We start from the raw sequence: 27,859 nt of genomic DNA, 5'->3' as shown, positions 1-27,859 counted from the left end.
AGAGCGAGATCCAGGAAAGGCGCAAAGCTACACAGAGAAACCCTGTCTCCAAAAACAAAAACAAAAACAAAACAAAACAAAAAGTTACCTCTAATCTTAATTCCAAACTAATCTGAAATACGTGTTATTTCATCTTTAATATCCTTAATCTCAGCTTGGACTGTCGTTAAATTGGATACTTTTTCCTTTAAGAAAGCAATTTCTTTCTCTCTTTGGATCAAGTCAGACCCCAGCCTCCCGATGCGTTGTGTTAAATCGTTTACCAGGGGTTCCAATCGCAAAAAGTCCTTCTTCAGATTGTACACCTTTGGTTTTAGGTCATTTGCAAAAGCCACGGCTTTCAGGACTTTGGCTCTGTCGCGCTCGAGGCTTAAAAATCTGTCGGCGTGCTCGTCGAGATCACGCTGGAGCTCGGCCAGCGCCTGGGTGAGCGAGTCGATTCTTCTGGAATTGTCACCCGCGGTCTTTCGAAGGGCCGCGGTTCGGTCGATGCTGCTGGAGAGAAGGTCGCCTATGTTCTCGACCGTCGCTGTTTCCACTTTCCCGACCTTCTGTTCCAGGTCTTGCAGCGAGTCGGCTAAGGAGGCGACTTCCGTCACCAAACCGGAAATGCGGCGGATATCTGTCTTCACGCTCGTCATCTGGAGACCCACGTCTCTGGCCGTGGAAGTTGTCCCTTGGTCTACTTGTGTGATGTCGTGGGAAAGACTCGTTAACGTGTTGCTCAGTATCCCGTGTTTCTCGGTTATCCCGCTAGACCAAATTTTCATCTCGTGGATTTCTTCCTGCAGGAGCTTTAGACGAGCCACTATTTGAAAAGCCTTTAGTTGTTCCACGAGAGCTTCACATTTCTGATACTACAAGGAAACATAAGACCACAGTGATTAAATTAGTCAAAATATGACTTTGAAAATTCAACTTAAAAGCCATGCTCCCCCCCCCCCCCCCCCCCGACTTTACTGCTCTTTGGGAAAGCATAAGGTAAAAGACAGCTTTGAAAGAGTGAGCCTTGGGCTGCGGGGCTCTGGGTTTTGAATCTCAGCACTGAAAACACAAAAACAAAACTCCAAAAGGAATTAGAAAAGAGGATTTAAAATAACTCAAGTATATTGCTAATGAATAAGGAAACCACTCAGGACATTTCATCAAACATTATTGGAAATGACTTTCCTTCCTTCCTTCCTTCCTTCCTTCCTTTCTTTTATTATTATTATTATTATTATTATTAATATTATTTTATTATATTTTGGTTTTTTGAGACAGGGTTTCTCTGTGTAGTTTTGGTGCCTTTCCTGGAACTCACTCTGTAGTCCAGGCTGGCCTCGAACTCACAGAGATCCGCCTGCCTCTGCCTCCCGAGTGTTGGGATGAAGGCATGCGCCACCACCACCCGGAAGAAATGACTTTTCTTGATGGTTCTTATAGGATTGGTCCCCTATCCAGTAACAGACGCACTAATGAAGACAGGGATGTGTTTTCTTCGTAGCTAGAGAAGGGAAGAAGAACTCTCCAGAGGCGCTTTGGTGTTGTTTAGGACTGAGAAGACAACATACCCTCTTTTTGTTTTTGCCTTCGTTGTTTTTGTTTTTTTAGACAGGTCTTGCTATGTCACCCAAGCTGGTCTTGAACTTCTGGACTCCAGTGATCCTTCTCTCTGTCTTAGCTTTCTGAATAGCCTAACTACAGGCGAGAGCTCCTGGCTTTTCTTCCTTTGTGGTGTTGGAGACAGAACCAGAGCCTCATGCATGCCACACAGCTACAGAGCAAGCATTTTTATTTTTATTTTATAATTTAAAGACACAGTCTTGAGTCTTGCTATGCAGTCCTTACTGGTATGCAACTCCTTATCTCTCCACTTAAAAAAGTTTTATTAAAATATTACAGGCATTTAAAAACGCTTTATTAATATATAACCGAGAAGCTGGAGAGGCTGCTTGCTCCTCCTGCAGAGGACCTGACCCTGGTTCTCAGCGCCCATGCTAGGTGGCTCACAAGCCTCGTAGCTCCAGCTCCAGGGGATCCCACAACATCATCCTGTCTCCATAGGTACCTGTGTAGACGTGGCAGATACACAGGTACACACGCATGTGCACACACACACACACACACACACACACACACACAAATCTTTAAAAAGGATAACAGGCAGGGCTGGTGAGATACTCAGTGAGCAGAGCTGCTTGTTGCCAAGGTGATGACCCGGGGGACCACATGGGAGAAGGAGAGAGCAGACTCCCCAAAGCTGTCCTCCGACTGCTACATGCTGTAGCTTTCCACTGACAGTGAAGCAGTGTGATCCAACAACTGTCCATGCTGCGTACCACATGCAAGCAGGACCAAGGCAGGCTCTGATTTCAGGGTGTTTACTATGTAGTTTTGGAAGCAGAATATTGAGAAACTGGTCATTTAAAACTCAGAGAAAAGACATGGAACCGAAAGAAGATAGGAAAACATTTTTCATAAGGTAAGATACAGTTTAATCTGCAGGTATCAGGTGTGTTTCTAGAGCAAGTATTCATTTCTTCAATTCTTTTGATGGGTCGTCATTCTTAGATTGTACTGGTGTACTCAGTTACCTTTTCAAGATCATTTTGGCTAATTTTTATATATATATAGTTTATTTAAGTAAAAATGTAATATGCTCAGAATAGTCTTTTGTATGTGTAGGTCGGAAGTCAATTTTTTTTAAACTTTATTTATTTATTATGTATACAATGTTCTGCCTGCATGTGTCCATGCAGGACAGAAGAGGGCACCAGATCTCACAATAGATGATTGTGAGCCATCATGTGGTTGCTGGGAATTGAACTCAGGACCTCTGGAAGAGCAGTTGGTGCTCTTAACCTCTGAGCCATCTCTCCAGCCCCTTCAAGTGTTTTTACTATTGCTCTCCACATTTCTTTTTTCCTTCCTTCCCTCCTTCCTTTCTTTTCTTTTCTTTCTTTTCTTTTTTTTTTTGAGATAGGGTCTCAGTATGTACCTTTGGCCTGAAATGTCCTATAGACCTGATCCATATGTCTTTGCCTTCTGAGAACTGAGATCAAAGGCTTGTGCCACCACACATGGCACTACCTTATTTTTGAGACAAGGTCTCTCTATAAACATGAAGCTCACCGATTGGCTTGATTGGCTGGCCAGTGGGCTCCTAGGTTCATCCTATTTAAAGATCAATTAATTAATTAATTAATTAATTAATTAATTAATTATGTATATAGTGTTCTATCTGCATGCATGCCTCAATGCCAGAAGAAGGCATCAGATCTCATTACAGATGGTTGTGAGCCACCATGTGGTTGCTGGGAATTGAACTTAAGACCTCTGGAAGAACAGCCAGTGCTCTTAACTGCTGAGCCATCTCTCCATCCCTCTATACCCAATTTTTTCTTTTCTTTTCTTTTTTTTTTTTTTTTTTGCCAGAGCTGAGGATCGAACCCAGGGCCTTGCACCTGCCAGGCAAGCGCTCTACCACTGAGCTAAATCCCCAACTCCTATACCCAATTTTTGAAAAAAAATTTTAAAAAGTTTTTTTACATGTGTATACCTGTGTTAGTTTTGGTATATTACATAGCTCAGGAGCCCATGTGGGCTAGACAAGGGCCTCAGATGTCTTGGAAATGGAATTACAGGGAGCTGTGAGTCTCCACGTGGGTCCTGGGAGCCAAATCTGAATTCTCTACAAGCACTCTTAAACACTAAGCTGTCTATACCCCTCTACACTCAAATTTTATGTGGGTGATGGGGATCCAAACTCGGGTTCTCAGCTCTACCCACTGATCTATATCCCTAGTTCCCAGAATAGTATTTTGAACGCAGATTTAAAAGGCAGTGACTGTAACAAAAGGGTGTTGTTGGGGGGGGGTACTCTTTTTGTGGGAGGATCTGCCACCCAGCTCCCAAATAAATCACACATGGAAGCTTATTTTTAATTACAAATGCCCAGCCTTAGCTTGTCTTGTTTCTTGCCAGCTTTCCTTAACTTAAATTGCCCCTTCTACCTTTTGCCTCCAGGCTTTTCCCATTCTCTTACTTCTGTAACTCTTACTCTGTGGCTTGCTGTATAGCTGGGTGACTGGCCCCTGGAGTCCTCCTCCTTCTCTGGCTCCTAGCTCTTCTTCCCCTCCATCTCTTTCTTCTCCTATTTACACTGTTTCCCTGCCAGTCCCACCTATCCATTCTCCTGCCTTGCTATTGGCCAGTTCTTTATTAGACCATCAGGTATTTTACACAGGCACAGTAACACGGCTTCATAGAGTTAAACAAATGCAACATAAACAAAAGCAACACACCTGAAAATAATATTCTCCTACAGAAGGGTTACAGTGATCTGCTGAAATGAGGTAGACCAGTTAACTCAAGGTAGCAAGTCCCTCTTTGCTCCATCACATGGTTGGTTTCAGTGTCTATTTAATTTCCCTCTTCAATAGCTTTATGTTCCATCAGTGATTGGTGGAGTAGGTGACCCAGAGTGTTTGGCAGAGAAGTCAGCTTGTGATGAAGTTATTCCAAGTATGACATTAATGAGTAGCTACAAACAGGAAGTAAATCTAGCAATTGCAAACTATTTTATTTTTAGGGATCACATTTTGCAGTGCACTTACGTCCTCTGGGCGAGAGGAACAGAGGCTCCCTTTGTCTATCTATCTCGAGGCTGCCATTTGCTTGTGTGTCTACCTCTTACATACTGTTAAGTGTATGACTTAGCAGTATGGCTTCACTGAGACATCTCAGAACGTGCTCGTTCTTAGGAGGCCGCGTCCCTGGGGAGCCGCTTTGACTCATTTGGTGGCTTGGAGAGGGTTTATTATGAACTTCTGAAATGGAAACTCAATACAGTGCGCTAACAGACTAGCGATGGCAAAGTCCTTTGTTGTTGTTTTTTTATTTTCCTACACTCTCCTTCCTTCCCTTCCTTTTTCCCCGTTTCTTCGACACAGGGTTTCTCTGTGCAGCTTTGCGCCTTTCCTGGAACTCACTTGGTAGCCCAGGCTGGCCTCGAACTCACAGAGATCTGCCTGGCTCTGGCTCCTGAGTGCTGGGATTAAAGACATGCACCACCACCGCCTGGCCCCTTCCCTTCCTTTTTAGTGCTGGAGATCAAGTTCAGGACCTTGCATATGACAGGCAGATGCTCTTCTCTCAGCTATATCCCTAGCTATCTCTTTAAATTATAAGTAAGTTTGCATGTGTGTATGCATATGTGTATGTAGAGACAGGCTGACCTTGAGCTCTCTATGTACTTGAGGATGACCTTGAATTTATGATCTTCTTGCTTCCATCTCCCAAGTGTTCAGGCCTGGTTTTATGCAGTGCTGGCTGGGAATAGAACCCAGTGCTTTAGGAATGCTAGGCAGACACTCTGTCAGCTGAGCCATCTCTCCAGCCCCTCCTGTAATTAAAAAAAAATCTTTTAGGGGCTGGAGAGATGGCTCAGAGGTTAAGAGCACTGGCTGCTCTTCCAGAATTCAAGTGCCAGCAACCATCTATAATGAGATCTGGTGCCCTCTTCTGGCCTGCAAGCATACATGCAGGCAGAACACTATGTAATAAATAAATTATTAAAAAATTATTTTAGTATATTATGTGTATGGGTGTTCTGTCTGCATGTGTGTCTATGTACCACTTGTATGTCTGGTGCTTGTGGAGGTCAGAAAGGAGCACTGAATGCCTTGGAACTGGAATCACAGTTGTGAACTGCCATGTGGATGCCAGGAATAGGATCCAGGTCCTCTGAAAGAGCAGCCAGTGCTTATGGAAGCCAAAAGAGAACACTGATCCCCCAGAGCTAGAGTTACAGGAGACTGTGAACAGTTTTTGCGGATGCTGGGAACTGAACTCTGGTTCTCTGCGGGAGCCCTCTTAACCACAGAACTATCTCTTCAGCCTCTCATTCTGCAAGACTTGTTGTTAGTGTCCTGCTATGTAGCCCAGCTTGGCCATGAACTTAGACTCTTCCTGCTTCATCCTGGAGTTACAGACATGCACTACCATGCCTAGCTGTAAAACTGCTTTATCTGTGCTGAAATTTTTAAATAAATGGACAGTAGTCTGTATAAGCTAATTGATATAAAATTTATTATTAATTACAGAGATAAAAAATGTGTATTAGAATATTGGCAATTTTCATAAAGTACAACCAAATGAAGTCTGTGTCATTACATATACCTGTAACCCCTATTACCTGAAATGCAGAAGCAAGAAGATGGTGAGTTAAGACTAATCTGGGGTACATACTGAGACCTTGTCTCAAAAATAAGATAAAAAGCTCCAGAACACACAAAAGAGAAAGAAGATTCATTAAATGTATCTAGACCTCTCCAATGACAATTCTGATAAATAATAAATAAAAAACACTTATTTCATTTTATGCTTATGAATGTTTTGCATATACATATATATGGATATGTCCATGCACCACATGCATGCCATGCCTGGTGTTTGCAGAAGTCAAAAGAGTGTGTCACGGCTGGGTGTGTGGCGGCGCACGCCTATAATCCCAGCACTTGGGAGGCAGAGACAGGTGGATCTCTGTGAGTTCATGGCCATCCTGGTCTACAGAGCTAGTCCAGGACAGGCACCAAAGCTACAGAGAGAAACCCTGTCTCGAAAAACCAAAAAAAAAAAAAAAAAAAAAAAAAAGAGTGTGCCAGATCCCCTGGAAGCTGAGTTTCAGATGGTTGTGAGCCATCATGTGAAGGCTGGGAATCGAACCCAGGTCCTCTGCAAGAACAACAAGTGCTCTTAACCACTGAATCATCTCCTCAGCCCCAGTGCAAATTTCTTTTTTGTTTTTTTTCTGGACAGGGTTTATGCTACTGCCCTCCCATGGCCCAAACAGTTTATTAATTGCTTTGATTACAATTTTGAGACCTATGTCAGCTTCAGCTACAGCTTTGTTTCAGCTATGATGCACTCTGAAACCTGTAAACATACCCCCCAACATTAAGATTAAAAGAATTTAAATTAGCTGGGCTATTGGGACTCAATCGTTTTTTCTTAATCATTAACTTAAGCCACAGTCTACACATCTCCTCAACAGAAACTCATGTGTCCTAGCTGTGTGACACTTCCTTGTTTTATTTTGTTATTGTAAAAACTCTACTTAAACCAACATTCTTATTATCAATTAGACAGTACAGCCTAAGAAGAAATCATCTTCATAATAATCCACAGGTAAAAATGCCCAATCGAATGGGATGTTTCCATGAGGTAAACACACTACATTACAGGCAGTGGGGATCTCCCCACACCCATACCACTGTGCCAGATACCAGAGAAAGATGGCAGCAGCAGACATGTGAAGGAGCAGCAGAACAAAAGACACTCTGGAGTCTGTGGTCTTGGCCTTGCCTGATTCACCCATCAGAGATTCGACTCCTGGTGTGCTGACACCTGAAGTCAACTGCCATCCGAAGCTCCTCTGACATGTCACCAGCAGGTTTCCCTGTGTAGCCCTGGCTGTCCTGGAACTCACTCTGTAGACCAGGCTGGCCTCAAACTCACAGAGACCTGCCTGCCTCTGCCTGCCGAGTGCTGGGATTAAAGGCTTGTAACACTACTGCCCGGCTTGGCAAATTTCTTAGAGTGATACATAGACACAGATATTTCAATAGTTTTCTCACGTAATATTTGCATTCTGGCTCTGTCTTCTAGTGCTGGGATTATAGGCAGCCACTGCCAGACCCAACTTCTCATGTCAGTGCTGGGTAAACTCAGGGCCTTACGCTTTCACAGCAAGCTATCTTGCTGAGCTATCTCCTGGCCTTATTACTATTATTATTATTATCTGAGACACAGTCTCACTCTGTAGACCAGGCTGGCCTTGAACTCATAGATCTGCTTGCCTCTGCCTCCTGAGTGCTGGTATTAAAGGTGTGCATCACCATGCCTAGCTCCAGCCCTATTTTTTTTTTTTAAAGTACAATCAGTATGTAAAACAAACAGTTTCATAAGTCAGGGAATCTAAAAATAATGACATAAATATGTCATAATTACCACAATTTATTGTTACATTGTTTTATCTTTAAAGCAGGCACAGGCTTACTGCATATTTGTATTTTAAGTATCTATTAGCTGTATTTGATGAACTCCAGTGACACACAATTCAGACTTTAGAAATTAAAGTCCAGGCACACAAAGGCACTCGGCACGCTCATGCTTCAAAGCATAACCAGTCAATAGAAAATATTAATGAGGACAAAGTAAGAAGACATTTACTCACATGGGAAGCTTCTAAGTGTCTGTAACACAGTTCAGAACCTTTGCTAAAAGGAAACTACTTCCCAGGCGCCATAGTTTTCAGAACATGGAGTTACCTCAGGCTCTCCTGCAGGCCTATTACCTTCCACTTCACATGAAATTCTTAGGAACTTGTCTGAATATAAAAAACTGGCAGAGGCAGGTATGCTATCAACTGACTGCAAGAATGAGTGACAGAAAAAGCATGAGAAACAGACATAGCTTTGAAAAACAGAAAACTAGGGTCACACATAGATATCTATGTCGCCCTCTATATACATATATCTCTAGTATAATAAATGCAATTCATAATAATGTCTATTAATTATTGGAAAGACATGTAAATATTAAATATATTGCCTAAAAGTAGAGCAATATATATTTTAGAACTCTTTCTTTCTTTCTGTTTCTTTTTCTTTCTTTCTTTTTTTCTGAGAAAGCGTTTCTCTGTGTAGCCCTGGCTGTCCAGGAACCCCCACTGTAGACCGTGCTGGCCTTGAACTCAGAGATTCACCTGCTGCTGCCTCTGTGTGCTGGGATTAAAGGCGTGCGCCACCACCTCCCAGCAGAACTATTTCTATTTAAAATGGTTAAAATAAGTTTTAGAGCTTAAAAAGAGAGAACTTTGATTATGTGCACACTCTATGTGGTCCATACTCCACTTATTCTCTATAAAGTGAGGCAGAGCAAAATGACTAAAAAAACGTAGAACTGACTGATTTCCACTGAATAATACAGTCCATCAAAAGTGTACAGGGAACTTAATAATCATCAGCTCCCTTATTTTCTAGGTCATATTTCCCCAAAGTCCCCTTCTCTCTTGCACTTGAATAGGCTATGAAATCGTGAACTTTCCCTTTTAGAACAACCAGTTCGTTCTGCATCTTTAATATGCTATTGTCATACTGAATTCCCTCCAGGGTCTTCTGCATCTCCATTATATCAGACACTGCCCTTAGCATGTCATCTTCCATGTTAAACATCTGCAGAGTAAGGTCTTCCATTTTCTTTTCTGTCCCCATCAGATCCTGAGAGACTCTGAGAACAGAGTGGATCCCATTTTCTATAGCTGGCAAATGTGCCCTGCACTCCTCAACTTTGGGTTCGAAGTTGGCAAGTTTACTGGTCAAATCTTCATGTCTGGCTAGGAGAGCACGATGCTCTTCTTCCAGCTTCTCAACTGCTTTCGAATCAGAGCTCAGCTGTGCCTGTACTCGGAGAAGGTCCTCCTCTTCTTGCCTGCTTACTGTTCTGATGTTTCTCAGGGTGCTGTCTTCCAAATCTTTTAGCTGTTCACTGAGTAATTTCATTTCTTGCTCGGCTGAGTTAATTTCCACGGTTACTTGAGAATGTATATGCTTCGCTTCTGATTTGAGAATGGTTGTAGTATTCCTCATTTCTGCCAGGGTTCTCTTCCAGAAATTTGTAATGTTCTGGAATTTCTCAGTAAGGTTTTGCATCTTCTGTGTGAGCATCTCTTCACTATTCTCAATGTCCTGTATGGATCTTTGGAGGCCAGATACTTCCTGTTCAAACTGGGTCATCAGAACCATGGACGATGTAGCTTCCTGCAGGATACTTTCAGTAGACTCAAGCTGCATTTACGACACAAACAACCCCGAGCCACTTAATCATTTTTGTATTAGAGAAACATTTTAATAATCAGGAGCATAACAAATACAAGGTTCAAATTCCGAAGACACCTGAAATATCTAAGTCCATCAGAATCACACGGACAGAAACATTTATCATTAGTAGTTTTTAACAAATTTAATTGAGTAGCCCTATGTTGGAAAAATGTATACTTGAACTCACAGTCCTAGTTATTCAACGTATCTTTTTCATGAGGGCATAGTCAAAAGAAATGATGTTAACATTTTTTGAAGTATATTGGAGTTTCTTTTTTCATGACAATGGAAAGTAAAGTAGATGTCATTTTTATGGCTATTTGGCTTTTAGGGAACTGCAACTGTGTAAAATTTGCTATCTCTTCTAAAACCTATGATTTTGGAAGTTTCTGGCTGAATTGTTATTATTATTTTTGCCAACTTCTTGCAGAGAAAGAACTAGAAGTAGATGGCAAAAAGGCAAAAATGAATTTTTATAATAGTAGTTGAGACACACTACATCAAATGGCAGTGTAAGCCTGTAGGACTTATTAGAATAGGCTGGGATATTTGGAAGGGCCATGCCATGGACTTCAATAATCTCCACCATCACACAGATAAAGCTTTAGAGATTGTGAAAAGACCTAGAAATGATTATTCAGCTTTCAAGTGTTTGCAGCCCTGTCTGAGACAGAACACTGAAGGGGGCACAGTTCTGCCCTGCAGCAGCTTACTTAGGAAGCAAAGCAATCTGCACATTCTAGAACAAAGGGAGACAAACACTTGGTGGAGTCCTGACTCAGACTTCAGTGCCCAAGCATAGTATCCCAGAAGTACTATCTATTATTCATGTCCTCTCTAAATCATTTTACATACTACTTAGCAGATTAAGCTTTTGAAAACTACTAAGCACATCATGGGGCAGCATTAGAAAAAAAACAAAAAAACCTTAGATTGAGCTAGTCGGTGGTGGCGCACGCCTGTAATCCCAGCACTCAGGAGGCACAGGCAGGTGGATCTCTGTGAGTTTGAGGCCAGCCTGGTCTACAGGGCAGGCACCAAAACTACACAGAAAAACCCTGTCTCGAAAAACCAAAACAAACAAACAAACAAACAAACAAAAACAAAACAAAAAAAAAACCTTAGATGATTCCTGATACTTAGTTCTAATAGTCAGAACATCTTGTGGTACCTATTGTATTATCAGTTGCCACACACAGTGCTGTGAGTGTTCACTTTTGCCAGACCTTGTGCAAGATGCTGGTTATAAAATATTAACTTGATGGAGCAGATGATGCTGTAGATCTTCTGATCAGTCTAGGGTCTTGATGAGAACTATGAGCATCCTCTAGGAGCTAGTTCTGTTTCTAGGTGGTAGAGAGACAGGCTCTAAAGGGGAGGACGGGAGTCAATAAACCAACCAACAAGCAAACCATTAAAAAACCCAGCAGGGTGACATTAGTTTGAGGACAGATTGGACACAGGCACAAGGAATGTCCAGAGGAGAGGTAAGAAGTCAGGAGAGTGAGCGGAGCTTAATGGGACTGAAATCTGCCTCAGTGGGCTGGTTAACTGGCCAGGTAAAGAGCTCTAAATTCCTTCTAGGAAGAGACCATGTCTTATATTTGTTGTGCTGGGATTAAAGGTGTGTGCCGCCGCCACCACCACATGGCTCCCACATGTTCATATCTAAAGATCAACTATACTTGTTTGTTTAGCCATGGCTGGTCAGGAACTTGCTATGTAGACCAGGCCAGACTTGAACTCACAGAGATTTGCCTGCCTCAGCCTACGGAGTGCTGGGATTAAAGGTGTGTGCTATCATGCTCAGCTGGGAATGGTTTACCTTGTCTGAAATTAAACTGATTTTATTCTGTAGTCCTTGAAACTCACTGCTTTCCATTTGCAGTAACTGGTATTGGTTTTCCATCTTCGAAAACTTTTCCGACTGCTGAAATACAAGCCTGGAAAAGAAGAAAATAATGACTATCACTCACTTCTGATAAGAACAGTGTGCTTTCTCGAGTGGCTGCTGCAGTGTTTGTGAGCTGATTTCACCATTCAGGTGCCCACTGTGTGGAAGGGGTCGGATTAACTCAACGCAAAGATGACTCAACATTGCCTCTCTTCAGGGTTAACTGCTCAGTGAGTGAGGCAGAGTGGCATCTCTAATAGATGTATGAAAAAGAAATATTCTGGAAGAAGTCACAGTTGAACTATTTGGAATAAAAACTTTGATCTCGATCCCCAGCACTACTAAGCTGTTGTCCCTCAAACTGAGACTATGGTATGCACGCCTGTAACTGTATTATTTAGGGAGGAGGAGGCAGGAGGACCATAAGTTCAAGGTCTTCCTCCATTACATAGTGAGTTGAAGGCTCAAAGGCCAACTGGGGTTGCATGAGACTCTGTTTTAAAGAAAGTCATGAAGAGATAAAATACGGAAGAGAGCCACCGTCAAAGTGATAGAAGAATATGCATGCAAAGCAGGCTATAAACACTCTCTGATATACTCAACAGTGTGCTCGTAGGGATACTGTAGATGGCATTCTAAATGAGGGTTCAGGATGGAGGGGGATGGCTCAGTTGACAAAAGGCTTGCCATGTAGGCATGAGGACCTGAGTATGACCCCTAGCACCCACATACAAAGCTTGGTGGTACCCTTGTAATCCCGGAGCCAGGGAAGGAGAAAGAGGAACTGTCAGCCTAAGCTTATCAGTGAGACCCTGATCTTAGTGGGAGACCCTGTCTCAAAATCTTCTGAGGAGTGATGGCAGAGGCTGAGCCCTGGCCTCCATACATTTGCACATGCACACTCACACACCCACACACAAAGTGAAATTAGGGCTGAGGGTATAGCTCAGTGGTAGGAGGAGTGCTTATCTGACATGTCAAAGAGCCCAGCTTCGAAGCCAGCATGTAAGCAAACAAAATCTGAGTATCCTCTTCATCTGGTAAGTAGTAAAGTGCAGAAGCAGAAAGAAAAAAAAAAAAAGAAGAGCTATACTTGGGCTGGTGAGATAGTGGTTAACAGCACCAGGCTGATCTTCTAGAGGATACAGCTTTTAATCCCAGCACCAACATGGTAGCTCACAACTGTCTATAACTCCAGTTCCAGGGGATCCACTTCTTACCCCCACTGGCACCAGGCACACATGTGATGCACATACATGCAGGCAAAATACTCATACACATAAAAAGAAAAAGCTATCCCAATGCCTAAGAATCTATTGTTTTTTTTTTTTTTTTTTCCCAGAGCTGAGGACCGAACCCAGGGCCTTGCACTTGCTAGGCAAGTGCTCTACCACTGAGCTAAATCCCCAACCCTAGTTTACCGAGTTAGCTAGACACCTTATCCTAATCTTCAAAACAATAAAGGAACATATTTTTGTAGATTTGAAATGAGCAGGCACAAAAGAAATGCCTCAGGTTTAATTTGGTTTTTGGTTATCTACTTTAACTCAGTTCTCCAGGCTCAGAAAAGGCAGTTCAGCCTTTCTGTACATCGAGTCCTCAAACAGCGACAGAGCAGAATCGTGAGAAGTACCTAAGCCACCGAATCCATACTAGCGGCTGCACATCTTCCCTACATATTGGAATCAATTACTTGGCAGCTTGAACACATCCATGACTGGGTCCCCATTTACAGAGATTCTTAGTTAATTAGTCGTGGATATGGCTTGGCTGCTGACTAGTCTAACAGCTTCCCAGGCAATCTGAGTATGCAGCCAGGCTGAGGATCACTTGCCAATCATATTTTATAAATACTTTTCCAGGGAAAGATAAGAGATTCCAAAGCTTCCCAGAGAGTTGAGAGGCAGTGTTTTGAATTTACAGTGATTTCACTGAATTAACTACTTGTAAGACTGTGTAAAACTGTCTTTTGGCTAAACAAATACTACAAGTTGGATGAAATACATTTCTTTTGATGATGCAGGTTAATGTCTAGCATATAATTCCAGTTTATATAGAACTAGTAGAGATCAACTTCTCTTTTGTGTATTTAATATTAACTTTTAAACAAAACTCATGTTAAAAAGCAGCATTATTTTCCTTTTTTTTTTTGGTTTTTCGAGACAGGGTTTCTCTGTGTAGCTTTGCGCCCTGGATCTTGCTCTGTAGACCAGGCTGGCCTCGAACTCACAAAGATCCGCCTGCCTCTGCCTCCCAAGTGCTGGTATTAAAGGCGTGTGCCACCACCGCCTGGCTATTTTCCTAATTTTTATTTTATTTTATTTTTTTTAAAGATTTATTTAATTATTATGTATACAGTGTTTGCCTGCAGGCCAGAAGAAGGCGCCAGATCTCATTACGGATGGTTGTGAGCCACCATGTGGGTGCTGGGAATTGAACTCAGGACCTCTGGAAGAGCAGCCAGTGCTCTTAACCGCTGAGCCATCTCTCCAGCCCTGTTTTCCTAATTTTTAAAGATGGATGATGGTTAGACAATTTTTCCTCCCCCATCTTTTTTTTTCTTTTTTGTTGTTGCTGGGAACAAACCTACATCCTGGAGCATCCTGGACAAGCATTCCACTACTGAGCTACAGCCCCATAATTGCTTTATTGTTGTATTATGAATTTCAAGTTTATTTTTCCTCTTTCATAGTATAGGCTGCCACCCATAAAAATGAGTTAATTTCAATGACTAGTTTTATTGTCTGTTATTACACTGTTACTCCATAAAGTTATCCTATGGAGGAGCAAGTTTACTCAGAATAAAAATATTACTATAGGAGGCTTTGAGTAAAAGTTAATCCATTATAAAAATATCTGAGCCCAGAGAGATGGCTCTATAATAAAGAGCCCTTGCTGTTATTCCAGAAGACCCAATTCAGTTCCCAGCAATGATGTCCAGAGGCACACACCACACCCGACAGAGATTTAAAAAACAAGAATAGCCTTACAGCACTTTTTCCTTTCCTTTCCTTTTTCTTTTTTTAAATGTAGGTAGTGTCTCATGTAGCTCAGGCTACACAGTAGCCAGGATTAACTAATCTCTTGAATCTCTGATCTTCTGGTCCCAGCTTCCCAAATACTGAGATTATAGGGACGTGCAACCATGCCTGGCTAAGGGTTTTTGATTTTATTGGACATTTTAGTGCTGTTTACTTTTGGCTTTCTCTTCAGAGTCAAGCATTAATGCTTGAACAGTGTCAGGTTAGTGGAAATACCTCTGATACTTTCCTCCTCCTCCTCCTTCACGTTAGCCTCCCACCAAAGCAAGAGTCACCCTTGCTACAAGTAGATCATACCTACAAGCAGCACACAGCTGACTTAGTGGTAGTGATGCAGGAAAAGAAAGATGCAGTCCACACAGTGCTGATGAGTTATAATGCACTTTATTCCCCACCTGTATATGTTGTGGTACATTTGTACACTATGAGAAGGTGTATTGCTGATTGGTGTAATAAAAAGCTGACAGACAATAGCTAGGCAGCAAAAGGTTAGGAGGGACTTCTGGGGACAGAGAGGACTTGGGGAAGAAGAAAGGCGAAGTCTCCAGCCAGATGCAGAGGAACCAGGATGGGCAGTATACAGTTAAGGTAACCGAGCCACATAAGAGAACACATATTAAAAGATGCGAATTAGCCGGGCATTGGTGGCACACGCTTTTAATCCCAGCACTCGGGAGGCAGAGGCAGGAGGATCTCTGTGAGTTTGAGGCCAGCCTGGGCTACCAAGTGAGTTCCAGGAAAAGTGCAAAGCTACACAGAGAAACCCTGTCTCGAAAAACAAAAACAAACAAACAAACAAAAACAACAACAAAAAAAAAAGATATGAATTAATTTAAGTTATAAGAACTAGTTAGGAACAAACCTAAGATAAGGCCAAGCTTTCATAATTAATAAGAAATCTCTGTCATTATTTGGGAGCTGGCTGGTGGGAGAGAGTTTAGGTGTATATATTTCATACATACATTCATTTGAAATTATGGAAGAAAATGGCTTATTTTCTAGAAGTTAAGAAAGCATGCCCACAGAGGGCTGCTTCAGCCCTGAAGAGTCATGTTCTTCAACTGGCATCGTGTTTCTGTCCAAGGTGTTTCGTTTCTGTTTAGTGAGTCGGAGGTACCTTCTGACAGGTTGTCAAAGACCTGAAATCAGAGTCTACTGAAGAGAAGAAAGGACCGATTCAGAACCAGGGGAGGTGTCTATTTCCAGAATCTTTAGAACTAAGATTTTTCTTTATTTTTTATGTTTGAGTGTTTACCCACATGTATGTATGTATATGTACCACATGTGTCCCTGGTACATGAGGAGGCCAGAAGTGGGGGTCAGAAGTTATGGGCAGTCGTGAGTCACTCTGCAGTGCCAGGACAGAGCTGCATCCTCTGCATGAGCAGCAAGCACTCTTCACCACACAGCCATCTCCTTCTTCATTCCCCTAGTCCCAGAATTTATCTCTTTATTTGCAAGACAGGGTCTCACTATGTAGCCCTGGCTGTCCTGGAACTCACTATGTAGGCTAGGTTGGCCTTCGACTCACATAGACCATCGGCCTGTCTCTGATTCCTGAGTGTTGGGATTGAAGGTCTGGGCCACGATGCCTGGCTTCAGAAGCTCAATCTTATTTTGGATTAATATTGAAGGGAGGCAAACGCATCAGACAGGTTAAGTAGCTGGGCTGCACTGGCTCTGCATTTACTCACTGTGTGACCAACCACCCTGGACAAATTAAACAGCTTATCTTTGCTGTGTTTTCTCATCTAGAAAGTAGGACAATACTATCTTGTAGGGATTTTGGAGAAATAAAACAGGTTCATATTGAGAAAAGCACACAGAACAATGTTAACAGTAGAACAAATCACTAAGGACCTTGGCATCTATTTCATATTTCTGCCCTAGCTTCTTCCCTTTGTGGCACTGAGGGTGAAACTCAGGGTGTTGCAGATGCTAGGCAAGTGAGTGCCCCTTAGTCCTTTCTTCTGGACCCTTTTATGCTCTTTCCTGTTGTGGAATATTAGTTTAAGATGTGTTATATTTGTTTATGCTGTGGAACATTTGTTTAATGATGCAAAGATGTGTTGCATTCTTTTATGTTGCATTTGTTTAACTCTGTGAAACTGTGTTACTGTGCCTGTCTAAAACACCTGATTGGTCTAATAAAGAGCTGCTGAATGGCTAATAGCAAGGCAGGAGAAGGGAGGACATCAGGAGCCAGCCACACAGCTACACAGCAAGTCACAGAGTAAGAAGAAAGGTAAATAGAATAGAGAAAGATAAAAGCCCAGAGGCAAAAGGTAAATGAGATAATTAGTTAAGAAAAGTTGGCTAGAAATAAGCCAAGATAAGGCTGGGCATTCATAAGAAAGAATCAGACTCTGTTGTATTTATCTGAGAGCTGGATGACAGGCCCCCAAAAGAGCCAAATGAGTGAAAAACCAACCAACAACATTTTCTATCTCTCCTACACGCCAATGGCTGTCTGTTTAAAGACGTATTACTCCCTTATGTTTGCACTTGGTCAAAGCCTTAAGCTTACTACTGAACACTAAGCTGGACAAGAGGGTTGGTTTGCTAACAAATGAAGCAGGTGGATGTATCTGATCATTTGTAGGTCTCTATGGGACCAGAACATTGTTTTGGGCCTTCTTCACTATTACATAGGTAAAGTCTTAAGTGTTAGATGTAGAGAAAGAGACCCACAAAGTTAATTAGCTTTTAGTGTAGACCTTCCAAAAGCAAACTTTCTCACTCCTTCACATCCACTGAAGTCTATTAAGGCCTCAAACAAATTTAGGACCCCATGTTAATGAATGGTGCATAGCATAACCTTTGAGTGAGTCCTTACCAGGCAGTGATGGCGCACACCTTTAATTCCAGCACTCTAGAGGCAGAGACAGGCCAATCTCTGTTGAGTTTGAGGCCAGCCTGCTCTACAGAGTGAGTTCCAAGACAGCCAGGACTGTTACAAAGAGAAACCCTGGGGTTGGAGGTTTAGCTCAGTGGTAGAGCGCTTGCCTAGCAAGTGCAAGGCCCTGGGTTCGGTCCTGAGCTCAAAAAAAAAAAAAAAAAAAAAAAAAAAAAAAGGAGGGGCCTGGACCTGCCTGTACTGAATCCACCAGGTTTAAATGAATCCCCAGGGGAGTCTTGGCCCTGGAAGAGATGGGAATGGAGGGGAGGGCTGGGGGGAAGATGGGGACAGGATGGGGGAGGACAGGGGAACCCATGGCTGATGTGTAAAACACAAGCATAATAAAAAAAAAAAAACGGAAAAAAAAATAAAACCAACTACCACCACCACCACCACCAACAACAACAACAACAACAAAAAACCAACCAACAAACAAAACCAAAGAGAAACCCTGTCTCAAAGAAAAAAAAAAACAAAAACAAAAACAAAAAAATACCAAACCAAACCAAAAGCCGTGTATCTGTAACCCCAGTGCATGGGAAAAGAGGGTTAGAGACAAGAGGATCACTGGCCAACTGGTGAGTTCTGGGTTCAGTGAGAGTATATGTCAAAAAAAGTTAGGTCAGCAGTGGTAGGCATAGATGTTGATGTCTGGCCTCCATATATGTGCCGCACCCACATACACATGTACCCACATACAAAGAGCTTTTGATTTGTGGTATTATAAATACTGTAAAAGACTTACAAAACCATGTCATAATCTGTTAAATTTCCAGAGAATCTTCATATTGGAATTTTTGGTTGCCCAAGTTTTTATGTAATTAAATAAGCTTGTATCTTGTTTAGTAAAGTCCTAACATTTAAAAAAAGTAAAAAATCATTTATTATGTGTGGTCATGTGTACCACTCATGGGGAGAGGGGAGGGCAGAGGGGAGGGCAGAGGGGAACTGTTGGATGTTGATTCTTTCCTTCCAGTATGTGAGCCCCAGATTGTCCTTACCAGGCTTGGTGGTAAATACCCCTGAGCCATTTCACCTGCCTAAATTCTAACATTTTAACTTCCTGAAAGCACACGGTTATTTGTGTATATGTGTATGGTAGCTAATCTTGGTTGTCAGCTTTTCTACATCTGGAATCAACTAAATCCAAGCTTCTGGCACTCCTGTGAGGGCTCCCCCTAACCCCCCAGACAGGGTTTCTCTGTGTAGCTTTGGTGCCTGTCCTGGATCTCACTCTGCAGACCAGGCTGACCTTGAACTCAGAGATCTGCCTGGCTCTGTCTCCGAGAGTGCTGGGTTAAAGGTGTGCACCACTGACGCCCAGCAGGGGTTTTCTTAATCAGATTATTTGAAGCAGGATGACCCACCCTAAATCTGGGCCATTCCTTCTGGGGGCAGCCCACATGGAAGATGGAAACTTTTGCTTTTTGCCTGATTGTCCTCAGATTTCCAATGTAGACTGAAGATCAGCACCTCTCCAGGAGTGCTCCAGGGCTCCAGTGCCAGATTTGAACTGCTGAGATATCCAGCCTCATGGATTGAACAGTCACTGGATTCTCAACCTTTCTGTTGTGAAACAGCTATTAGACTATTCAGACCACAATTTGTAAGCCAGCCTAACAACTCTCTTTATTATATGTTATTCTAGCAGTGCTGTGCCTTGAAGGACCCTGATACAGTGTGTGTGTGTGTGTGTGTGTGTGTGTGTGTGTGTGTGTGCGCGCGCGCTTCTCTTTGAGACATACTTTCTCTGTGTAGCCCTAGCTGTCCTGGAACTCACTCTGTAGACCAGGCTGGCCTCAAACTCAGAGATTTGTCTGCCTCTGCTTCTGGAATGCTGTGATTAAAGGCATCACTGACTGGCACAGTGTATGTTCTTGCAAGAGTTTATGTTCACTGTGTGTGTAGAGCCTGTGGAAGACATAAGAGGGCACTTTATTCCATGGAACTGGAATTATGGCAGGTTGTGAGTTGCCATGTGGATGCTGGGAACTGACCTTGGCTCCTTTGCAAGAGCAATAAGCACTCTTAACCTCTGAGCCATCTCTCCAGATAAGGTATACAAGTCATGTCTGTTGTACAATACTATTTTAAGGTGTGTTACTTTTGTTAATGTTGCATTTGTTTAACTCTGTGAATCTGTGTTATTGTGCTAAAAACACCTGATGGTCTAATAAAGACCTAAATGGCATAGGCAGGGATGACAGGCAGAGAGAATAAAAGAAGGAGAAATCTGGGAGGAGAAAGGAAGGAGCCAGAGAAGGAGGAGGACATCAGGGGCCAGCCACCCAGCTACACAGCAAGCCACGGAGTAAGAGTAAAATTTACAGAAGTAAGAGAATAGAAAAAGCCCTGAGGCACAAGGTACATGGGATAATTAAAGTTAAGGAAAACTGGCTAGAAACAAGCCAAGCTAAGGCTGAGCATTTATAATTAAGAATAAGCCTCTGTGAGTGATTTGGGAGTTGGGTAGTGCCCCTTCCAAAGAGTACACAGCCAAAAGACAAACACATGTTTTTGGGCAACTGTCATCTTCAATACTATCAAGTTGGTAACAGGATGATTTGGTAGTGTGAATGAGAAAGGCTCCCATAGGCTCATATATCAGAATACTTAGTCCCCAGTTGGTGGAACTATTTGGGGAGGATTAGGAGGTGTTGCCTTGTGTTGTGAAATATTTGTTTACACTGTGAAGATGTATCTTTACCAAGTTGCTTTCTGATTGGTTCAACAAAGTGCTAAATTGCCAATAGCTAGACAGGAAGATTTTCAGTGGGACTTCCAAGGACAGAGAGGACTCTGGGAAGAAGAGAGGAGATGCCAGGAGATACAGAGAGGAGACAGGAGGTAAGATATTAAGATAAACAAGACAGAAGAGGTAATGCCATATGATAGAACAGATTAATATAAACGGGTTAATTTAAGAACCAGTTGGGAACAAGCCTAAGCTAAAGGCCAAACTTTCATAAGTAGTAAGTCTCTGTGTCATTATTTGTGAGATGGAGGCCCAAAGAAAAGTCTGATTACATATAGTGCCCAATGTGGGGCCACACAGATCCATATAAGTCCTGAGAAAGCTTAAAAAAAAAAGAAAGAAAGAAAAAGAAGAAAAAAAAAGAGTTCAGAATACTGAGTCGAACATGGCTTTCTGGTGTGGTTTCCTGGTAACTAAGGTTTTTTTAGGTAGGTGCAGTGTACAGGGCTGTGGCTCTTTTAAGGGGCCTGTTGTGCAGCAGAGCACTTGAGCAGACACCTTGTTAGACAAAAAAAAAAAAAAAAAAAAAAAGCAAGCCTGGTGTTATGACTCAGCAAATCCCTAGAGCTGGGGCAGTAAGCATGGCTCCCGCCTATACCTGGTGACATGAGGCTAGCCCATACCTGGTGACATGAGGCTAGGCTTTCACAGAACTGAGGCAGGCAGAGCTAATGTACCAAAAAAAAAAAAAAAAAAAAAAAAAGCTCCTGAGAGACATTGGATTGTGGAAACTGCTAAATTAAACCAACCTATATATTTTAAGAATGTCTTAACTTCAAAATGAAAGTTAGAAAAATGTGTTGGGGGAGAGGTTATGCCTTTGTTTCCACAGGAAGCAAAAAGTTATGCTTCTTTTTAAAATTAATAAAGATCAGATTTAATTTAGGGAGACCTCCTGAAAATCTTGGCTACAGACATGAAAAAAAGAAACCAAGAAAGGCTACAGGTCAGGTGAGACATATGTTGATCCCTCTACTATGTGGACAGCTCTGAGACTGATGGAACATGATAAATATTGTTCGTCATAGAATCTTCATGACTTATACTACATGCTATCCTTTCATATGGCATGGATAGAGGTTTGGTTATGCAGTACAAAGACTTATAAAGTTGACAGATGCCTTTTACCTGCTCAAATATAAAACAAAAAAATCATCTTTAACTGACTTGTGTATACTGCATATTTCATACTTGTGTTAATGCAGATATCTATGTTACTTTTAAAAGTTTATGGGTTTTCAGGGGAAAAAAAGGGACCAGACTGAGTGTGATCCTAATTAGTCTTAACAATAAAAACCCAGAGTCAGGGATTAGGATGAAAGCTGAAAGATCAGAGAAGCAGAGCAGCCAGCCACTAGGAGACTTCTTACCTCTATGAATCCTCAGACCAAATGGGGCTCTCCTGTCTCTATGAATCTTCAGACTGAATCAGGGCTGAGATCCTGTCTCCACCTCCCTAAGGGCTGAGATTAAAGGCTTGAGCCTCCCATGTGCTGGGGTCAAAGGTGTGTACCACCACTGCCTGGCCTCTATGGTTAACTAGTGGCTAGCTCTGCCCTCTGATCTCCAGGCAAGTTTCATTTGTTAGATCACAAACAAAATATCATGGAATACCTAACACCAATAAAGACAAGTAGTCCAGGTGATCCAGCCTCTCAGAATACCTCTGTTATAGTTTCCTCAAAATTTTGCATCCAGAACAACTTCAAAGCTGCTAGTTCAGATGGTCCAGCCAGGACTTGAGATAAGCCCTGCACTTTCCCATTACACACAGATTGGACAACCAATGTTGCATCTAGTTTTCCCAGGACTTGACCATTATCTCAATGGCCTCAGAGTCCCCTAAAGATGCAGTTGCCCCCAGAAAACAAAGTAATTTTAAGAATACAACATTCACATTCCCAAGAGTTGGGGTGGGCGTTTTTGGTCATTTGGGGGGCTATGAATGTTTGTCATGGTTTAGTGGGGTTGGTTGAAAATTGTTATGGGTCATGGTAAGAGAGGAAACTAAGCAAGGAAGGCTGGATTTAAGGATCTCTTTCTCAAAAAAGGGGGGGGGAGATGTATAAAGATAGATAGATGTATAGGATAAAAGGGTGCATTATTGAATCTGCTTTAAATTAAAAAGCAACTATTAATTTCCAATACTTTACATTGGTATGGATTTTTATACATTGATACAAATTTAAGGTTATTTTTATTATACTGTATATATGTTTCTACTCTTGTTTAAGGCAATGTACCTATGCAGCTCATTTGAAAGTATAATGTATAATTAAGAAATACAGGTTAGTAGTTATCTATTATAATTAAACTTGTAGTTAGGTATACTTTCAAGGTTAAATAGAGATATAGTTTAGATAGATAGGTGGTCTTCAAACACTTCAGCGACCTACAGAATATGGCATTTAAGATGTTTCAATAACTTAAGGCTTTTCAGGACAGCAAAACACATCTCCTGGCAGTACCAATTTACTTCAAAAAAGGATGACGGGCACTGAAGAAACTATTTATGGAATTTGCTTTTGTTGTGGCAGAGTTAGCCACTGAACAAGAAATTGCCCTTGCCTTGACTACTCTCAGTATGCTGTTCAAATTGGACAAACAGGACACAAAACAAAGCAACTGCCAAACTTTACCAAGACAAAGTAGAATAGTCCTTAAAAATTCCTGCTTCACAGAAAAATCTATCAGAAATTCTAGACCTGTAGGCCAAAGACAATGTCGCAATGTTGCAGAGGAACCTTGGGTGACTGTCTAGGGAGCTAGATGTCTTTGTCATTTCTATAATTTTAGAAGTTACTTGCTCTACATTTCTCAGGTAATATTATATCCTTCTTGGATCTTTGATCGGGTTGAAGACTAGATAGTTATAGTTAGTTTTCCTTGTTACCAAATTCAGAAAATAAACTTACAAAAGAGACATAAAGCATATAAAGTTGAAAGATATAACAGCTTAAATTGTTTTTCTAAAAAAATGTTTTGAGGTCTAAAAAGATATTTTTAGGTTGGTAATACAAGTTAGGATAGAAAGTGGTTTAAGCATAAAACTTTGGACTCACCAGGATAGGATAGATAATAGAGTACTTCCTCCAAATTTGCTAAATACAAATGGACAGGACATTGTGAATGTAATTCTTACTTGATAATTGTTCTTATTGTATATAGTTATACTATGTTAGAGTTAAAACCCTTTCCTTTTTATTTAGACAGAAAGGGGGAAATGTTGTGGAGTATTTGTTTACACTGTGAAGATGTATCTTTGCCAAGGCACCTTCTGATTGGTTTAATAAAGAGCAAAATTGCCAATAGCTAGGCAGGAAAACGTTTGGTGGGACTTCTGGGGACAGAGAGGACTCTGGGAAGAAGGGAGGAGACACCTGGAGACATGAAGAGAAATAGGAGGTGCAAGAGAGAAGAGAGCTAATGCTACATAATTAACATAAATGGGTTAATTTATGTTATAAGAGCTGGTTAGAAACAAGCCTAAATTAATAGCCAAGCTTTCATAATTAATAAGAAGTCTCCATGTCATTGTTTGTGAGCTGGCTGCCCAAGAAAAAGTCTGATTACAGCCTTGTTGTAAGAGGTATGTCACAGGGTGAGCTTTGCGGTTTTAAAGCCCTTTCCATTTCCCCGTTAGCCCACACTCTGTCTCTGCTTCTTGCTTGGGGATCAGATTTAAGTACTCCAGTACTGCTCCAGCAACATGCTTGCTTGCCATCATGCTCCCCTCCATGATGGTCATGGACTAACCCTCTGGAACCATGAGCCCCAAATTAAATGCTTTTATAAGTTGCTTTGGTCATTGTGTTTTGTTGTGTCAATAGAAAAGTAACTAAGACAGAAAATAAATCTAGACTTTTAACAGAAAGATGAAAGTAATACACTTTTAGGTTTGTTATGTACTTTGTACTTCCCAAACAAGCTTCCAATCATTAAATGGTTTCTGAAAATATACTGTTATCAGTGCAAGGGTTTGAGATCTTTGCCCTCTAACTAGCTTAATCATACAAAGTATGGGATGGAAAAGCAGTGTATATCGACACACTTATTTTCTATTTTAACCACCAGAATAGACTAAGTATAGTATTTAATAAAGATCTGGTAGGCCAATTTCTAGATCCTGAAGTATGTGTTAGATGCTTATCTATGTGTTATGCAAAGAGATCAATGGCTGTTAAAATTCCAGTGTGCCATTAGCAATTTTATGAGATGAGACATATTTGAGACATGCTTGCAAATACCCTGCTATGTTAAGGTTTGTCTCCAAATTTACCATAAAAATTCTGCTAAAAACAACAACTAATTCCAGTCTAGGGGCAAAATACTTTCCAAGAACAAGTAACCCTTAATTGTTTTTGCAACGATCATAGGCCCCACCCATTTAAATAATCTATAACCATTTTTTTTTCCGTAATCCTGGGTACAGAAGCAAAGGCCTTATGCACATTAGGCAAGTGTATTACCACTGAGCTATACTCTAGCTTTATAATTTTGATTTGGCATTAAAAAAATCATTTAGCAAAGACAGAGCTCAGCTTATACAAAAATCTTTCTAAGCAGTAACATGTTTTGTCTTTCTATTCTTTAATACTAAAATGCTGAGATGAAGCATGCCTTTTTTTTTTAAATTTATTTACTTTTATTTTATGTGCATTGGTGTTTTGCCTACAGGTCAGATTTTTGAGTTATAGACAGTTGTTAGCTGCCATGTGGATGCTGGGATTTGAACCTGGGTACTTTGGGAGAGCAGTCAGTGCCCTTAACCACTGAGCCATCTTTCCAGCCCCTGAAGCATGCCTTTTCAAGTTTTATTCTTTTTTTTTTTTTTTTCTTCGAGACAGGGTTTCTCTGTGTAGCTTTGCACCTGTCCTGGATCTCGCTCTGTAGACCAGGCTGGTCTCAAACTCACAGAGATCCACCTGGCTCTGCCTCCCGAGTGCTGGGATTAAAGGCGTGTGCCACCAATACCCGGCCCCTCAAGTTTTATTCTTTGAGTTTCCTTTTGAAGCTTGAGTGTGTGAGTGTGTGTATGTAGGTCAGAGTCAGGTGTTGATTACTTTTCTCAATTGCTCTCCACCTTACTACTATTTTTTATTTATGTGTGGGGTCATAGGTCTTTCACTGAGCATGTGTGGAGGTCAGAGGACAACTTTTATGATAGAATTCTCCTCTTCCAGTGTGTGGGTGTGGGGGATGGAATTCAGGCTCTCCTTTGACTTTGCAGGGCAAATGCCTTTACCAGATAAGCTATCTTTCTGGCCCTATTGAACAATTTTTTGAACTCTAATAGAATTACTGAAAAGCTGAACGTCTTGTGATACAGTTTACGTCATGAATTACGAGGCTTTCTCTAATCAACATTTAGCAGCTAAAACTATTTTTATTAAGCCTTAGGGCAGTGGTTCTCACCTTTTCTAATACAACCCTTTAATATAGTTCTTTATGTTGTAGTGACCCCCAACCATAAAATTATTTTCGTTGCTACTTTATAACTGTAATTTTGCTACTGCTATGAATCATAATGTAAATATCTGGTATGTGACCCCAAAGGGGCTGAGAACCACTACCCTAGAGTGAACCAACTCAGTAATATTCTTTTCCAATCCAAAATGTACCATGCCCCCCTTTACCTAAAAAAGGTCACACATTTTAAGGCATGAGTAGTTTATTTAAAACACCAAATATTTAAAATATTTAAAAATCCAAGAAAGTTATTCTTTTTCTGATCAAAATTAATATATTTCACAAATACTAATAGCATCATTAAATAAAGTTCTTTAAAAAGAGAACAACAATCCCCATTTCATTTTAACAAGTTTTTATTAACTGAAAAAAAAAGCCCAACAACTCAGTATTCACGCAGGGTATGGTGGCAAATGCCTGTAACGCAGCACTTGTGGAGGCAGAAGGATCAGGGGTTCAATGTCATCTTCAGCTACATAGTTGAGTTCCAGTCCAGCCTAGGCTACCTAAGACCTTGTCTCAAAAAAACCAAACCAACTACTCAACCATACACCTCCAAAACCCCAAGACTTGGGATGTCACCAGTAAATTAAAATGTACTAGCATCAAAAATATTCTAGCCTGGAGCCTCTTCTGAATTCTATTAGCTCTCTTACTAAATAATTATCAATGATGAAAAATGCATTAATGTATCAGTCTTGTTATGAAGATGAAGTAGGTTATTCCTAAGAAACATGGAAGGAAATAAGACCTGTCTTACTTTAGAGATTATTCCATATTACATTCAATATATGCTTGGTTTAAAAACTATGAATGTGCCGGGCGGTGGTGCGCACGCCTTTAATCCCAGCACTTGAGGCCAGCCTGGTCTACAAAGCGAGTTCCAGGAAAGACGCAAAGTTACACAGAGAAACCCTGTCTCGAAAAACAAAAACAAAAACCAACCAACCAACCCCCCCCCCCCCCAAAAAAAAACCCACTATGAATGTTAAGTCTGAAGTGAAAAGTATTCTTTACAGTGCTACATACAGTTCAACCTGTAATTTAGGAATAAGGTTATATATAGTCTCCGGGTTGGAGCCATGGCTCAACTGTTAAGAGCATGCATGACAGGTGGCTTACAACCATTTGTAACCTCAGCTCCTGGGATCTGACACCCTCTTGTGGGCTCCTTGCGCACCTGCACACAAGTGAACATACACACAGACACACTGATATACTAGATAAAAATGAATCTAAAAAAAGGTCTATAGTTTTAAAGGAGGCACACTGCTCTAAATAGGAGTAAGCATGAGCATTTGTTGCTCACCAGTAACCAACTTTTTGTTTTTTTAGATTCCAGACATTTCCTTGTGCGGTTTTTTGGGGGTGGTGGTGGTGGGAAGGGTGGGGCAAACTTACCAGCAAAGCTGTAGAGTGGACGGGAAGTAGCGGTTTTTAGCTATGTGCAAACTTGTGACGTGTGTGCACAGTAGGCACTGAAGAAAGTGTGGGTCGAGTCTCGCGTGCCTCGTTCCCAAACTTTAGGGGGCAGCGACAGGAGCATGCTAGCAGGACAGAATTAAATGAAGGCATTCAAGCAAGAGTGGGTTGGCGTGAGGAGCGGGGCGCCCACGCGAGGCTCGACCCACGGCCTGCGGCCTCGAGCACTTACCAGGCCAGGCCCAGGCACGTCGCCAGCGACAGCAGGCTGAGCCCGGTGCGGGGGTCCGCCCAGCCCGCGCCGCCCCGTGCTTCGGGGTTCTTCCTGCCATCGCTCCGCTTCTCGGGCTCGGCGGCAGCCCCCTTGGGTCCCGGCTTCTTCCGGCTCTTCACCTCGGACATGTCTGCAACCCTGAGGATCTCCAAGCCACAGGGGTCGGCTTCTCCGGGGTACCGCGGGACGTGGCTGCAGCACGCCTCCAGGAGCCCCGCCCCACTCCCAGGCCGGGCCCCGCC

General features: G+C 41.8%; 1 protein-coding gene across 3 annotated transcripts; it reads right to left on the bottom strand.

Moving 5' to 3' along the window:
• Positions 1–39: 39 nt before the first annotated feature.
• LOC118570972 (IKBKB interacting protein) lies at positions 40–27,848 on the bottom strand. 3 transcript variants are annotated; one of them, XM_036169774.1, is made up of 3 exons: positions 27,576–27,848; positions 11,689–11,806; positions 40–857 (listed from the first exon to the last, which is right to left on the bottom strand). In XM_036169774.1, exons 1-3 carry the CDS (start codon positions 27,743–27,745, stop codon positions 108–110), a joined length of 1,038 nt encoding a protein of 345 aa, XP_036025667.1. In that variant the 5' UTR covers positions 27,746–27,848; the 3' UTR covers positions 40–107. The 3 variants fall into 3 exon arrangements, with proteins under 3 accessions (XP_036025667.1, XP_036025668.1, XP_036025666.1); XM_036169775.1 differs by having other exon boundaries at positions 11,736–11,806; positions 27,576–27,744; XM_036169773.1 differs by lacking the exon at positions 40–857 and adding an exon at positions 8,786–9,830.
• Positions 27,849–27,859: the final 11 nt, after the last annotated feature.

Source organism: Onychomys torridus, chromosome 20 (genome assembly GCF_903995425.1).
Source record: "Onychomys torridus chromosome 20, mOncTor1.1, whole genome shotgun sequence".
NCBI lineage: Eukaryota > Metazoa > Chordata > Mammalia > Rodentia > Cricetidae > Onychomys > Onychomys torridus.
Note: the sequence above shows the minus strand (reverse complement) of the source record. Positions and strands in the feature narration are given on the sequence as shown.